We start from the raw sequence: 15,837 nt of genomic DNA, 5'->3' as shown, positions 1-15,837 counted from the left end.
CTTTTATTTGCTTGCCTGTCTTTTTTTTATAGATGCTCCGCACTGCCGCCTCTAATTGAGGAGCGCCGGGCGCGACGGAGAAACTGAGCGCTCGGTGCGCTCGCCAACTTTGGTCACAAATATAGGTCGAGGTTTTTCGGTCACGATTATAGGTCGACCCTCACTTTTTTAGCACATTTTCGGAAAAAAAAAGGTCGACCTATATTCGAATAATTACGGTATACTATCACAGCGGTCATCAGCATGACCACACATCTTCGAATACTTTTCCGTTTAGAGGGGGGGGGGGGGGGGGGGGGACACGTGGCTTTCAAAATCAGCTTCTTTATTTCTTTGTGGATTTTGATGAAAATTGGCACAGCAACTTGAAATGCTTCTGTGATAACACCGTAAAAATTTCAAAGTAATATTTCGAAAAGATTTTTATGTATTAAATTTTCTTTCTGTTCCGCTTGTACCGAGCTTGAGCAACTTATAAAACATGATAGAAAACTTGTTCGGAGTGCTTTGCATTCCCAATGAATGGACGAGGTCGTGACAGTTTTAGAAATTTTTTTTTACAACACAATGTTTTTTAGTTTTCATTTTTTTAGAGGTTAATGTGCAACAGACATGTCGACTGTGAACGACTATTTGAATAAAAAAATCACAAAAAACAAATCTGGAAAACCAAGAGTGTCACAACCTGAACTGTTCATCAAGGAATGTAATGCAAGAAACGGAATCAAAATAGACCCAGTGGTCACGAAGAAATCTCTGGTACAAGCGACACAGGTGGCAAAAAAAAAAACTGTTTTGAGAAAACGGCTTCCAAAGTTGCAACATAGGTTTCATTTATCCAGTCGTCACGGTTGTAGCCTTTCATGTCCTTTTGAACATGGGGCTTCTGGAAGGCCTTGCCTTGAAATTGGAGTTCCTTTTACAGCCTTTCTCTTTCCACAAAACATCATTTTAAGCTCCTTTGTGAAGAGTACATGGCCCAGTTTGCAAACCAAACGGAGGGGGAGGTGGCTTTCAATGGGCTTTCAATGCAAAGTAGGTTAGCTGGTTGGCTGTATCGCACTGGACAACTTCCCTTTGCAGTGTTGTCCCCATGGCAACAAGTGAAGCATTTTTTTTTACTTCAATTTGAAAATTTTTGTCTTCTTTTATGTTTTATCATCATGCCTGGTGCAGCAACTTAGTGCTCATACGTGCAGGTGTTCATTGCCAAAAATTTGCGATATGGCTCGCGCAAAAAGGCGATATGGCTCACGCGCATCGCAGCGCACACTTACCGCGACATATCGTACCTTGATTATCCCTGATATGGCTGGTCAGGTCGCTTTTAAGATTAAATCTAACGTTGCAGGCATTAATTACAACTACTGGCATTCAATAGTAACCGGTTGCGCAGACATGTGATGCTCCAATGTGCGTCGGCTATGCCGTGTGCGCCGCAGTGTTTGACGTGTCGATCGTTTCTTTCCCAAGGCTAGCGAGCCCACAACCAAAACACAGCAATAACTAAGCGTCTAAACATCGCAAATCCGACTAAAAGTTCACTTCACGAACTTTATCGCAAGCGCGCACACCGCGTCACCCTCCGGGGTCTGGCGACGGTAGTCACGCGCACCACGAAGTATTTGATGACCTCCGCCTTTCGAGCCACACAACTTCCCGTAATCTGGCTCGTGATCTCAGGCCTTCCCATCGCGATAACGTCCGTGTTGAATACCACAAACTGAGCAGAAACTTGGCCGAGCGAAGCAGCGAAAATGAACTCAAACCGCCCATGCTACGCAGCTCAGACGGCTGCCATCGTGCATTGCGCCGCGACACCCAATCAGGAGGGTTGTCTTAGAGCGCCCCGACCGGAGGACTTCAGCATCTCTATTTCTAGCTTCGTTTCTGCGTCGTTTCTTTTATGCTGTTCGTGCGTTTGTGAATGAACGAAGATAAAAGAGACGAGCGTTTTATTTCTCGTTTATTTTCTCGTATACGTTTATTTCTCCCTCTTAGAGTTTTCATAGTGTGATGGCATTCCACACATTTGTTCATTATAAGACGTAGAGATTACAAATCTTGTTCATTATGCAGTTAGTGTTGCAAGACATTTCTTACAGCCATTAAACAAAAACAGAGCAAAAAAGGCACACTACCAGTCAGTTTTTTTTCCTGGTGAAGAAAATAGATATAAAGATTTTTCAGGTAGATTTGAGCACTGTGTAGTTCATAAGGAACCACCTAGGCTGTTTTAAAACTTTCAGAAAAAATTTTTACTTGAAAGAGTTGCATGCACCAAAAAGCCATTTTTCTGCACGTCATCTGCGTAAAATTTCACCTGGAGCAGCTATACGAAATCTGATTGCATATATGACAAGAGGAGCTGAATCTTTCTTTTCTTTAAGGGACAATGCTCTTCAAATGATTTCATTTGATTTTTAAGTAAACTCTGTGAAACTTGGCAGTCTTGCTGCTTCTCCCCCACTGACTTAAAATATGCCATTACTTTTTGAGAACCACTCATCCATTGTAGCAGTGCGGTCTGGTGCAAGAATTCCGCATACAATGTTCGGGCATGATTCTTCAGAAATACTGGCAATGATAACGTTTGGTTATCATGAATCGATCTTGCAGGTTATCCCAGTCATGCTAATACTAGAAGCAATTTATCCAGAGCTCCCTCGTTTAACTCGTGAAAAGCTATTGTACAGTCGCGATCTCTCCGACGCCGGCCAAGTTAGTCATGAAAGAAATGCGCCACTAGTCTTTGGTTACAGCTTTGCAAGAAAAGTAGCTTGGTTGAATTTGTCTTACAGCAGCCAATTGCTACCAGAGAAAAATAGGTATGGTTGTTTTTCAATGGACGGAATGGCACTTCCCAGACCGGAAGCACTTCCCCAAACGTCTAGACGCTCGAGACGGACTGACAACCCTGAAGCTGTCATCCACTTAGCGATGCTGGCCAACTACACCACTTCTGGCATCGACGGTCATATCTTCTGAGGACAGCAGACATCGTCACAAGAAATGCCGACGGACAATTTGGCGTGCGTTTTAGTGAAGCGTGCAGACAGCGGGCAATGCTGAGCGGTTCATCGCAGCATTGCTTGAAAGGGCTCAAGCACTTGAAGCGGGGTGTATACAGTGCTCGCCTCCTGTTACTGTCTGCTGGGGTCAAGTGTTATGCTTCCCATAAAGAGGAAATGTGACCTAAGGCATTTGGTAGATACAAAATATTTCAAGCTCAGCCAGTTGCAGGGTCCCATGATGCGTCGTCATATCTGGAGGCTTCAGGTGTGACGTAGGCAGTGCCGCATTGCCTAATTGTGCACTGATAATTCCTCGTGTGTGTGTGCCTGAACGCCTGATTTGAGCACAGCTGGGTGGTTGCTGCCCTCCGGGGGTGGTCGTGCCTTTAGCGGCAGCGCTGCGCAGGTGGAGGTGGACGACTACTACCCCGTGTTTCTGGACCTGGTCAAGAGCCTGCTGGATGGCAACGTGGAGGGCACGCAGTACGAGGACACCCTGCGCGAGATGTTCGGCATCCACGCCTACACAGTGTTCACCCTGGACAAGGTGGTGCAGAACGCGGTGCGGCAGCTGCAGCACGTGGTCTGCGACGAGGCCTGCCTGCGGTGCACGCAGCTCTTCCTGGAGGAGCAGCGCGCGGGGGCTGCGGGAGGGCCCCTGGCCACGGCCCCGCTCCGGGCAGCCCTGGAGGCCGCCTACCAGCGGCGGGCCGAGCAGGCCCTCGTCAACGACAACTGCTTCAAGCTGCTGCTGGTAGGGACGAGTCACTCGGTTGAGCTGCATTCGCCAAAGGAACTTCCTCATTGCAGCCTATGGCCGCACAGCATGAACAGCAAAGTGCACACTGCGTTTATCCTTCCTTGATTTTCCTCATGAACAAATGCTGAATTGACCGGGAGTGGTAGTGCACATTTGTCCTTGCGTCTCTGCAGTGCTCTTATTGTTTCTATGCTAAAGGAAGGGGCCAATGTTGGTCTAGGGGTACATTCTCAGGCCCCCAGGTGGTCAAAAATTAATCCGGAGCCCTCCACTACTGCGCGCCTCATTGCCTGTGTAGTGTCGGAGTGTTAAACCTCAAAAGCAATCAAGTGTAAAATTGAGCAAGTATGTTCCCTGGTCTCGTCTCTATGCGCAGTCATCTCTTTGTTGTACATTTGCTGTGGCCTAGTTTTCTTTCCTCTGAGGTATGCATATCCGGAAGAGTCCTCCAGGTTCAAGGTAAACACTGTAGGAATGGAGTTTAGAAATAGCAACTGCTGGCAGTCTTCAGCTTCACGAATGTGTTAATGTTGAGCGCTAGAGCAGCTTGTGCTGATAGATGGGAGCCCCTGTAGTGGATTCTCAAGCGGACATTTTGAACAGCATTGATTTCGGGGGAATTGCTCGAGGCAAGTCAATCTGGCTCTCACCGTAGACAGGTTCCTGCCAGACATTGCTACTATACTCGGTTACAACTTAAGAACGGCACCGAAGTTGCCGCTGTGCCTCATCACCGCAGCCGGATGTCACTCCGCGCAGCACAAGTAGCGCGTTACTGGGAATATTTTGAACATGGCACGAGCCGTTTTTGTATCTTTTTGGACCTAATATGCTTATAAACTACTGCAGCGACGGCAAACAAACTACGTGAGAAAAGGCAGACGCTATCACGCATTCGTGGCAGTCTCCTTTCAAAACGCGCGCGCCCGTTGACATCCGGGTCCGTCGCTTAGGCGGAGTGATATACCGTACATGAGCTGGTGCCGTTCTTAACTTGTTCCCGAGTATATTCGCCCTTTGTTCAGGTCCGAAGGTTTCTAATGTTCTGTCATTGTCAGCTGGTATTTGCCTGGCAGGGACAAAGGAAGTGCATTCAGCAGGCATTCTCAGATTACGAATGGCAGCCTACCGTTGTCCCTGAAGAGGAAAGTGTGTAACAGCTGCATCTTACCAGTACTCACCTACGGGGCAGAAACTTCGAGGCTCACTGAAAGGGTTCAACTTAAATTGAGGACGACTCGGTGAGCAATAGAACGGGAGATAATAGGTGTAACGTTGAGGGACAAGAAGAGAGCGGAGTGGGTCAGGGAACAAATGCGTGTTAAGGACATATTGGTAGAAATTAAGAAGAAATGGGCGTGGGCAGGGCATGTAATGCGAAGGCAAGATAACCGCTGGTCATTAAGGGCAACTGAGTGGATCTCTAGAGAAGGCAAGCGTAGCAGAGGGCGGCATAAAGTTAGTTTGCGGTGATAAATTGGTCACAGTTGGCACAGGACTGGGATAATTGGAGATAATGGGAGAGGCCTTGTCCCTGCAGTGGGCGTGGGCAGGCTGATGATGATGATGACAAAGTGGATGAGCAGCACGAGAGCTAAGCGAATCAAAAGACTGTTTACAGGGCTGGTGAGTGTGCAGCAGGACATGTCTTGCCTATGTGCCTTGACTACTGTCTAACAGTGCTTGTGTGACTGAATAGGGGGTTCAGCAGCCAAAGCTTGGGAATGGTTTTGTGAAGGTGGGCGCCAGCACTTTCCAACATTTGTGTGCGTCTGCGTGAGACATGAACCTGCTCCTCCTACTGTTTTCTCTCTCCTCTTGTGAATGGCAGTACCACAAGGAAACCAGGCTGACAATCGAGCTGATTGACACGGAGAGCGATGTCTCCGAGGACCCCGTAGAGATCGAGAAGTGGTCTGAGTACGTGGACAAATATGTGGTGGGGGAAGACTCCATCTCGGACGAGCTGAGGGATCAGTTGGCCAAGAAACCCGTCTTCCTTCCACGGTGAGGCCCACTGGGGCAGCTGGCTCGTGGAACTGCGTGGCCCCCTCCCCTTCTTTCTAGGGACCCTGATCTCGAGGGATTGCTCTGATTGTGCAGGAATGTGCGTGCTCGGCGGCAGCAGGTGAAGAAGCAGGAGAGCGAAGCCAAGAAGCTGGCCAGCTGCAGCAGCAACAATGCCAGCAACGGCAACGGTGGCGCCCCCTGCAATAAGAGCCCCTGCACCAACGACGAGAGCACCAACGACGAGGTGCCCTTCTCGGCGGCAGCCATGGGCGGTGCGGCGTCCGCCCTGGTTGGTGCGGCCAAGACGGACATGGTGGACGACACTCAGTGCAAGTTCAACCTCAACTCCTACAAGATGGTGTTCGTTGTGAACAGCTCAAGCTACATCTACAACCGGCGGGCACTGCGAAGAGCGCAGCAGGTGAGGACTGCCGCCGCCGGCCAAGGTTATTTAAGTGCAGAGGAAGATCGTAGAGTGTGGGCATGCCATGCTGGCTCGTTCCCCAATGACCTTTCATTGGGTGGACCAGAGTGGCTTGTAAGGGAGTGACGAATAACTGTGTCGCACACCTAGACCTATAAATGCCAACGGCCCCCATATTTTCCCATCTATTGAAAAGCAAGAGTCTGGTCAATTGTCCTTAGCTTTTCTCAGAGCAGTGCTATAATGTGTGGGGTGACCTCGCAAGCCCTTCAAGGGTGTTATTATCAGCGTGGTGGTAACTGCAGAAAGCATGCAGCCATTTCATTAGATGAGCACTAGTTGTGAGGAGTGCCTTGCATGAAACGTGCCATGACGATGTCTTGCTAACGCCGGGGCGCCTGCGTGCAGTCTCATCGGAAGGTCTCCCAGCGGATGCATCGCAGCTTCGGCCAGTGGCACCAGGGCTGGTTGGACAGGAGTGTGAGCAGTGAGCAAAGCAGCATGTGTGAGGACTGGCTCCTGGGCCTTGGCTACGAGTGCACCACAAACTGTATCCAAGTGCAAGACTGCTCACGGCCCCCCTACCGCCCATTCCGACGTTTCCGGACTTCTCCCCTGGTGCGGTCGTGAACAGTGTCCGGAAGTGTACAGTGGGGTGGGGCGTGCCTGCAATCGTGTGTACAGAGGCTGTAAAAGGCAACAATGAGACCATCCCGAAGAAGCTGTGTATGATGCTTGTGCATAACGCAAGCCACCGTGCAGGAGAGAGATGTCCCTGTTTTTTCTCCCCTCTCCCATTTTTAAGCATTTTGTCATTTCATGCAGGTTGGCTTGCAATGTCCATCACTCCAGCAGCAATGTGCTGTTGGATGTTTGTAAATTTTTCATTCGACCCTCAAGAAGATTGAAATGTTCTTTGCAGTGTTGAAATAAAAGAGCCATAGAAAGTGACTGTTTAATACGGATGGTGTACAAAGTATTTATATTGTCACTTTCAATTTGAAAGGAGTTATAAATATAACATTTCATCACGTCCACAGTGTCTGGCTTCATTGAGTCGCTTGTGCAAGCAGCTGCGTTAGAAGCTAAACGAGTCGTCTCGTTGAAGTTCATGGTAAGCCGGCAAATTTTACAGAAGGCGGATTTTAAATGTGTTGTTTAAAACTGGAGCTGCCGTCCGAGGCTACCTCTATGGCTACCGTTCACCCGTGAGGCTGAACGCGCAGGACGCGACGGACCTGCCAGAACGCCTACAAAGCGGAAACAAAGGGCACGCGCGCGGGTTGTGCTCGAGTGCTGCATTAAAGTAGCCAGAAAAGAGTTTAATCAGTTTTTCTTTATTAATGGTGCAGTGCCTGCGGTATAAACCGTTGTTCTTTTCAATTTTTTTTTCTTTTTAGCTTATTGGGAGTTTTCGCGGGATTGGGCGGTTTAGGCCTAGTTGTGACCGCCGCCGTCGAGAGTGCCGCGCGCAGTCAAGCAGTAGTGCTGGTAGTGCCGCGTGTGTTGTTTATTTGAAGTAATGTGTGTCCGTTGTGGGAACTGCTAGCGGCAGTTTGTCTTTTAAAGACGCTTTTCGTGCGGTTGTAGACAACTACTTTTTTGAGGCATTGAGCAAGCGACGTCAAGATGTCTGCGAAACAGTCGTTCGGCGTCGGAGATCGCGTGTTTGCCAAGGTGCGCGGTTACCCGCCGTGGCCAGCCAGGGTGAGTTCGTTAGCTTTGCTCCCTTGCTTTCTTTGTGTGAGCTGTGATACGACCGCCTTTCGAAGTGATTATGATCGTGAGCAGTAGCGATTTTAAAAAGGCATTGGCACTGCTTGCAGCCACCGGCGGTCGAGTGCCCTTTGCGGCTTGTGTAAGGCCTTTGCCGCCTTCATGGTTTCTTTGCCTGAAGGAAAGGAACAATGAAGTTATCTAGCCGTTACTGCCGAAACCTTGCATAACGAGCTGTGGGGAACGTTTTCACTCGGTCTGCGTTCGCCCCTTGGCGTCTGAGCGGCAGCCCCGAGAATCGAATGCGCGTGGAAGAAGTGACGCGAATGGGCGAGCTGCTCAATGCTACAGTATTCGGGGCACGCCGGTGCAGTTTACGTGTGCAAACGCATGTTTCGCCCTGTAACAGAACCGGCGTAGCGCATATTTACAAACTAGCGTCACCATGTCGTGTATGCTCGTTCAGGGAATCGGCCTGCCAGACGACAACGCTAGCCGTCTCTTCACAAGTGATTTGAAAATTGGTCCAGTTTTAAGGGGCCCGTCAACTGTAATAATAAATGTCAGCTCGCAGTGTTTAGTTTATCCCCTTATACTTCGCATTCGCAAGTTGGAAGCAGACCAGATGGTAATCCAACATTTCTGACGCTGCAAGCCGGCAGTTTATTCAATGAAATTGTTCACGCCTATCGAAGGGGCAGATTTCGTTGCATCCGGCTGCTTCGCAAAACTGTTGCTTTGTACGTGTAGACTTCTCGAAATATCGGAACACATTTTGGAAATGCGCTACAACTAAATTTTCTTTTATCGCTACAGGTGGCGACGCGGATACTTTGAATCAAGACCTAAAGTGTTTGTTTAGTTGAAATTTAGAACAAACTGTCACCATCTCAAGCTGTCCCCGCATTGCCGGTTATACTGCTTAGGTGTTACCGATAGGCGCCTGTGCCTCTTCCCTGCATTCTTGGAAATGTTATGTTGCTGACTCGCCAGGGGGTTGGACGGCATGAAACAATTATGCATGTTTGCTTCTTCTCTCAGGTCGAAGACTCCATTGGGGACAAATCAAAGCCCAAGAGCTTGAAGTATTCGGTGCTCTTTTATGGCACCTACGAAACGTAAGTTCCATTGTTTATAATACCTTTAGCACTGACGAGGTTTTCAGAAAATAAGTGTGACTGCAAACGCTGCCTCCTCGGTTTGTACGCCCATGTGAGGCTTGATGGGCCACCCGGATGTCATTGCCGTGCGCTGTGCTTCTTCCCATCAGAAGCAGAAACGGCTTGCCCATTTCTGCGGCTAGTGGAGTGGCACACCCTTTTCTGCAGTGTGCCTTTTTGTTCTCGTGTTAGGCTTACTGTTTCTCTGTTAGGTTTCCAAACACTGTCAGCACTTCTCAGTGCTTGAGAAATACGCACTCTTGAGGTACGTTCCATGTGGATTCAATCAAACGTGTCAATTTGCAGCTGCATCAGTTCACTGGATATGAAATGCAGCTATTTTCTTGTGCGCCTTCCCGTGAACCTTGTGCTATTTGCATGCACAAGGAAATGTTCATTTCTTAGTTTTGTCGTTAATTGTTTCTCACGAATGAGCTGCGAAAATACCTGGAAGCTCTTGAGCGTGGTAAGCACCTGTACACATCATTCCCTCATGTTTGCAAACAGGATGAAGGTACAGACATGCATGGAAACAGGGTGAGCATGGTGCTGATTGTAGGCTTAGCACACGTGCAGCTGAACAGGCAGGGGCAGGCCTAGCGCATTTGCAGCTTGCAGGGCACTCCGGACGGCCTGCTTTGACGAGCAGCTCTCAAATCGGACTGACCACCTCTTGTGCCCAAAAGAAACCAGAGGCAGCCGACCGAGCCATTGATAAGGAAACATGGCTGGGATGCGATAGCTTCTCACATTACTCACGGCCACCTTTTTTATGTAGCTTTGCATTTTGAGTATTCTTCAGATCAACTGGTGCATGGTGCTTGCAGAGTAGTGATAGTGCAAGTGAACTATATGGCTCCATTTTTTTTTTTTATGCCACTGTAAGGGCTGGATCGATTACATTGTGGCCACACTGTTGACAAAATTCAGGAGCAAGGTCATTTAGAAAGATGGATTTTTTTAGCCAAGGGCAACGTTTTTAAGGAATGATGTGATTTGGCGGACAGTCGTATTTTTGAGAGGGGACAGATTAACGCAAGTTGATGCTTAAGAAACTTGTTGGGACAGCTACTGTTGGTGGATGTGCTTATAAAGAAAGAGATGGCTTGCAATGTCTACATCACTCTTCTGCTGCATTGTGGCGATTTCTATTGTTTGTGGTCTCCGGGGGCAGCTGGTCTCAAATGCACCAACTGTTGAAGTCGCCGAATTACATATTGGTGTTAGCTTTGTAGCTGAGGTGTGTGTCAAAAGAACATTAGGACGCCTAAAAGAGTATCAGGGTTCGCACAGGTCCTTGAAAACCCTTGAATTTTGAAGTGTCAATTTCAAGGCCTGGAAAGTCCTGGAATTTTTACATGGTCCTTGAAAACCCTTGATTTTTCCAGAGAGAATCAATGGCCCTGTCTTTTCACAAGAATTTAAAGTGTTTATCGTGGACTTTAGGTAAAGAAACATTGTAATAATCAAGTGTGAGTGTATTGCGTAAAATTACAAGTTTGGTGGATTTTTATTATTTCAAAGCAACATTGGGAGCAGGTACTTGTCACAATACAATCAAGTGAAAGCCAGCTTTTGTTCTTTAGCTTGCATCTACCATCGAGTCTGTGGACGCTCGGTCATTGCATGTTTGCTGTGCCTTGTACGCACCATCTAAGTTTGCTTTTACGTGCAAATGGTGGACGTGTACGTTGTTCATCCTGCCTTGCAGAAACACTTGCGGATTTAATTTCAGCTGATACTCTTGCTGCCAAAGCAGGAGATGCAGGCAACATTAACTAAGTTTTGAAATCAAACAGCCTCAGCAAACACAAAGGAAAAAGAAAAACCTCTAAATACCAGCCATAAGATAAAAAATATAGCTGGGGGAGCATTTACGAACCCGTTAGCACCTATCTAAATGTGCACTAATGTGCTTAGGCATCGTGCAATAAAAACTTTTGCATTGTGTTGGAAAAGTTATAAATAATCCCAGATAGAACATTAGATGGGGGCCTTGAAAATGTGTTTTCTGGTCCTTGAAAACCCTTGAATTTTCGCTTTTGAAGCCTGTACGAACCCTGAGTATTCTTCTGCAGTGGGTCTCGTGTGGTCAAGGTGTGCTACGGTGAAGAGCTTTGGAAGGAAGCGGGTGCAAAAAAAAATGTTGCATTCTGTTTGGATGTGTGTGCATCTGTCCAAATTAGTGTGGGAGAACTGGTGATTTCCCAATGAACTGGGAAGACAGTGAAGGTGATGAAGAGGACTCCAAGAATAGAGGTAAAGAAAAGTACGGCTAGAGCTAGCACAAAAACAAAAGAAGGCTTGCGTAAGCATGCCCCGGTGCTGTGGATTGTGCGCACTGTATCCCCCATACAAAGGGGAAGCCGAACATCCTCATGTAGGTCTCGGATATTTTAGCAGTTAAAGCTTCCCTCGGCAATTGGATCTTTTGTAAAGGAGGGGCACATTGCTGCGATGACCTTGCTCTAGGGCCACCTTGAACCCGAAGGACGTGTTCCCCTACAAGGAGTTCAAGGACAAGTATGGCCAACCACAGAAGAGAAAGTTCTTCAACGAGGGCCTCTGGGAGATTGAGCACAACCCCAGTGTCAAGCCACCCGGGGCCGGGGTGAGTGTCTATGGTGGGCTCCAGCTTTCGCATGTCGAGCACACACAAGTTTGCTCCTCAAAAAGAAACACAAGTGCAGGGGCACGGCTACTGGTGGGAGTGTCTTTTGTTCTTGTTTTTGTGCATTGTACAATTATTGCCTGGCAAAGAACAGGCAATACTGCCGAGAACGTAATTTTGCTGGTTCGGTAATTTTTTTTTTTTTTTGTTAAGTATTTGTGAAGTTGCCTTGGAAGTAAAGGCACTAGCAAAATTAAGCTGCCATGGGATCTCGGTTGTGCATGCATGCCTCGTAACTGCTGTGTTAGTGGGAAAGTGGGGACATGAGTGCTGTGTGGCAGTGGTGACTTCAGGCATCGCTGCTGCTGCTGTTTGAAAAAGTGCAGTACGTCAAGGGCCTTGTTCGCAGTACAGTGCCAGTTCTTGTGCACAGGCTTGCTGCGCTTTGGTCTGAGTTGCAGTGAGCAGGCAACAGGATAGGCTCGGGATGCTGTTGCCAGAGTTACTCGATGCCCACCAGTTGCAAAACTCCCCGTGTAGGGAAAACCGGTTCCCAGGGACCTGCTGTCTGTCTTGTGGTTGCTGCCGTAAGTCATGAAAAAAAAAATGTGAGAATGTTGGTAAACATTGCCTAGTTTAATGTTTGAAAATGAAGCTGTTACTATCGAGCAGATGTTCAGTGAAGCTCAGTTCTTGTCCCCTAGAGGCTGGCCAGTACACTTTTCCCCCAGCTTCACGGGAGCAGGTGTTCTAAAGCGGAGTTTCGCAACGGGAGTACGTTGAAGAAGTGCGAGTGTTGCCGCTCGTTGGACGGAGTTGTGCAAGGGTGAAGCTGCGTGTCGTGGCATGTGTGGGTGCGTGCTGGGAGTGCAAGGATGCGGGTGCTGCTCTTGCCACCAGGGTTCCTCTGGCGGCAAAGCTGCCAAAAAGAAGGAGGCTGCACCCGCGGAGAGTGAGCCCGAGGCACAGGAAGAGGAGGAGTCGGAGCTGATCATTGACGAGAAGCCCTCCCAGAACGTGAGGCTGCCTCCTCCTCCTCGCCCCCTCTGGCCGTGGCAGGGCTGCTTGTTGCAGCCCTGCACCAGCCACGTTCTGGCCAAAATGTGGCACATTTGAGTGGGACGCTGCTGCTGCTTGTGGGTGTGCGTGTGTTGAAGGCTTTCATTAGTGCAGCATGCCGATAATGGTAAATCCGACATCTAAAAGGATAACTTCTGCTATCAAAGTTTAAGCCTGGTAGTATTGCAGAAGCTGTTCACAGGTTTCTCGGCGAGATTAAAGCCTTGGAATTAGGGGCAATTCGATGTCTTAAAAACGGCTAGACAACAGTCTCTCACTGCACTCATCCCCTTGCATGATATTGTCTGTTCCAACTCATCATTCGCATTCGTAGCTTTTGTGTAGCTGAATCATTCGCACATTATCTACAGACTAAAAGAGGGACGCTTTTGGGTCAAGCAGAGGAACGTGCCACCGAGGTGGCAATCACAAAACTTGTTTTTGATGGACAAGTACTATGCCTAATGTAATTGTCGTGCTCGGACCAAACACGCCAAGAACAGGACAGAAGGGTGAGGAATACGACACACGGGCGCTGGTACCCAAAGCAAGGCAGAACCTTTGGGCCGCTTGTGGCCAAGCATGAGCCAAGCTCAGTTCAGCACTTCAATATCATGCTTTTTTTGCTCTCTGCAGTAAGTTTTTTGTCAGCTTGCTGGCTATAGAGTGAGCGCTTGGCAGGGCTCCGTGATGTTCGTGTGTTTCCCTCGCCTTCAACATTAACTTCAAAAGCCAGCCAAACGGGTGAACCCTGCATGTTTGAAAAAGTAATGGTAAACACCTTCGTCTCTGTGGGCACTTTGGTTTGCACTGTACATCTGTATCATAAGTGCAGGACGGACAATCAGGGGTGTGGTGTCAATTTCATGCTCTTCCAGGTTATTGAGAGTGGAGCAACTACTCTCAGTGGCCAGAAAAACTTCCCAGTGGCAGCAGGCCTAGTCAGTGCCCACCTTGTAAAAAAATTTAAATAAATGAATGAAGACGTGTATTGGGAAAAAAAAAAAACTATTTAAGTCCTGTGACGAATAAGTGCCAGGGTTAAAAGAAGTGTTTCACGCGAGACAATTCGTTGCCAAATGCTGTCTGTAGCAGTTTCAGCATTCTGGGGAACTGACGAACTTGAACACTTCATACAAGTTTTTGTTGACATTGACATCTGTGGTGATATCAGCTAGAAAGTAAACAAATGCTTGTGTCAATTTTTCCAGTCATTGGCTGAGTAGCAGGTATTGTCGGTTGAGTTTAGCTTTTAATTTCAGTAAATGGTGCGCTGCCGCCACTGCAGGGCAGCAGAAATTCCTTCGTAATCACTGCATAGCTCCTGCTCAAGGAACTTCAGCAAGAAGCACCCTTTAGTATTTTTGTTGGGAAGGGTGTCGGTATTTTTGTTTTCGAAACAAACCTCTTAGATTTTACAAATGATCAGTCTCTGTATTGCTATAAAATCGAAATTTGCATTTTTAAAGATGCTTCTTACGTAGACAATCATTGTATATTGATGTGTATGGTACGTGTTATGCATATGTAATATGTGTGTGTACTAAACACCAACTTCTGAAAGAAATACTTTCATAAATGACTGCATAAACAACCTCTTTTTTTTTTTTTGCATTTGAAGAAACCTGAACCGCAGCCAGTGAAGAAAAGAGGCAGGAAACGAACGTCTAAGGTAAGTCGTTGCCAAATTTGCAGGCTTTTGAAATTTCAGGCTGCTAGATTGTTACACGACAAACAGCTGCATTAAAAAGCGAAGCTTTCAGCTTCTCACTGACGGCGTCTGCGGTCCACCCAGTACGCACTGCAGGAAAACCATCTTTCTTTGACAGTGATGAAGAAAAATTAAAATGCTTCCTCTGATCGTAATCAAGCCTGGGTCCCTTGCGTTATGAAGCCGTCCAGTTGCGCCACTCCAGCACGGTCGAAGCAGCTTGGATTTGGAGAGGGGTGCATGGACGAGCAAAATTAGGCAGAAAAGTTATGCGCTCCTCTGTTTAACGATGACGACGGTTGAATGCTACCGGCAGCCATAGAATGTTCGTGTAAAGTGCACAATCGAGTTCACTAAACCATCCCGATAAGAAACCGTCCCTTCCCTCTAGTCGCCAGCAGCGAGCAGTGGAGGGAGGCGTTGGGTAGCTCCGACCGGGCTCCACAATAAGCCCTGGTCAAAAGAGCCACCGAAGTCACCACCAGCCTTAGGCCGGCGGCCACCGCGCTTCTCTGACCACTTGCTAGAATAAAGTTTTCTCCTCCTCCTTCCCAGTTTGTGTGCGGGATAACAGAGGACCCCGGCCAGCTTTGCGAGATAAAGTGCTACAGGCACTAGCCCCAGCGGAATGGGAAGACTCGCGCACTGGTTAGAGTACTCTCATGCCGTAGGCAGACTCCTGCTATCCAAGAACCAGGCAACGCGACTGTCGCTCGCTCAAGCCGTGGAGACCTCCAGCCGCGGGAAGGGGGGCTTCCCTTGCCACTGGCCACCACTGAATCTCCGAGCAGAGTCCCGGCGGTGGAAGGCGCCAAAGGGGTCCTCCTTCCCCTGCGCACACGTTCGCGGCGAGCCGGCTGAGCGCGTTGCACGGGGTCACGAAGAGGTCCGCACTCCGGCTGCCCAAGACGGAGGCTCCCAGCTCGCCAAAACGTGTGGATGAGGCGTAGGGAAGCGGGGGTCACCACAGGTTCTGGGTTGGTTTGTTTGATGTTAGACTTGATTTTGGAAAGTGTTGCGTTGCCCATCGTTAGCGTTTCGACAGAGGGGTGGCTGATTTTTTGAAATTTCTCAAGGCTTGTGAAATCTGTTGGGGAACAAAAATTTGTGAAGGGATACTGACACCAAATTCTTTTCAAAAAAATTAAAGATGCTGGATAATGAGAATGGAGAATAACCGTGTGACGCCCTGGCTGCTTTTCCGCACTGAACTGGTGATGCATTATGGGAAGCTCATTGCAGTTGGCTGAGGCCGGTAAAACCCAATGCAAATTCAAGAGGGATGAGAGCTTGCAGAATGAGCTATGTGGGCTTATATTTAGGCACATTCTTCTTGTAGCAGTAAGAATGGTTGGGTAAACAATGAAAGTTA

The 15,837-nt window shown here is 48.2% G+C and overlaps 2 protein-coding genes across 11 annotated transcripts in view; both read left to right on the top strand.

The window, feature by feature from the left end:
• Sin3a (SIN3 transcription regulator family member A) overlaps positions 1 to 7,243 on the top strand; it is a 41,734-nt gene extending 34,491 nt beyond the window's left edge. For all 3 annotated transcript variants that reach the window (XM_077705666.1, XM_077705668.1, XM_077705667.1), the window contains exons 13-16: positions 3,421 to 3,768; positions 5,606 to 5,781; positions 5,878 to 6,205; positions 6,617 to 7,243. In XM_077705666.1, the coding sequence (XP_077561792.1) occupies positions 3,421 to 3,768; positions 5,606 to 5,781; positions 5,878 to 6,205; positions 6,617 to 6,838 (1,074 nt within the window). In that variant the 3' untranslated portion in view covers positions 6,839 to 7,243. The remainder of the gene's footprint in view (positions 1 to 3,420; positions 3,769 to 5,605; positions 5,782 to 5,877; positions 6,206 to 6,616) is intronic.
• Positions 7,244 to 7,629: 386 nt separating this feature from the next.
• The window catches only part of LOC144178128 (uncharacterized), a 90,559-nt gene continuing 82,351 nt past the window's right edge, over positions 7,630 to 15,837 (top strand). Inside the window, exons 1-5 of one of the 8 annotated variants that reach the window (XM_077705675.1) lie at positions 7,630 to 7,915; positions 8,966 to 9,042; positions 11,557 to 11,695; positions 12,596 to 12,712; positions 14,376 to 14,426. In XM_077705675.1, the coding sequence (XP_077561801.1) occupies positions 7,838 to 7,915; positions 8,966 to 9,042; positions 11,557 to 11,695; positions 12,596 to 12,712; positions 14,376 to 14,426 (462 nt within the window). In that variant the 5' untranslated portion in view covers positions 7,630 to 7,837. Of the gene's footprint in view, positions 7,916 to 8,116; positions 8,553 to 8,965; positions 9,043 to 11,556; positions 11,696 to 12,595; positions 12,713 to 14,375; positions 14,427 to 15,837 lie in introns of those variants that run through there. The other 7 variants (XM_077705680.1, XM_077705672.1, XM_077705678.1 and 4 more) reach the window with 7 other exon arrangements.

Source organism: Haemaphysalis longicornis, unplaced genomic scaffold, assembly GCF_048455015.1.
Source record: "Haemaphysalis longicornis isolate Haplotype H1 unplaced genomic scaffold, Haemaphysalis longicornis Haplotype H1 scaffold_4, whole genome shotgun sequence".
NCBI classification, from domain to species: domain Eukaryota; kingdom Metazoa; phylum Arthropoda; class Arachnida; order Ixodida; family Ixodidae; genus Haemaphysalis; species Haemaphysalis longicornis.
This window is presented reverse-complemented; position numbering and strand designations above follow the sequence as displayed.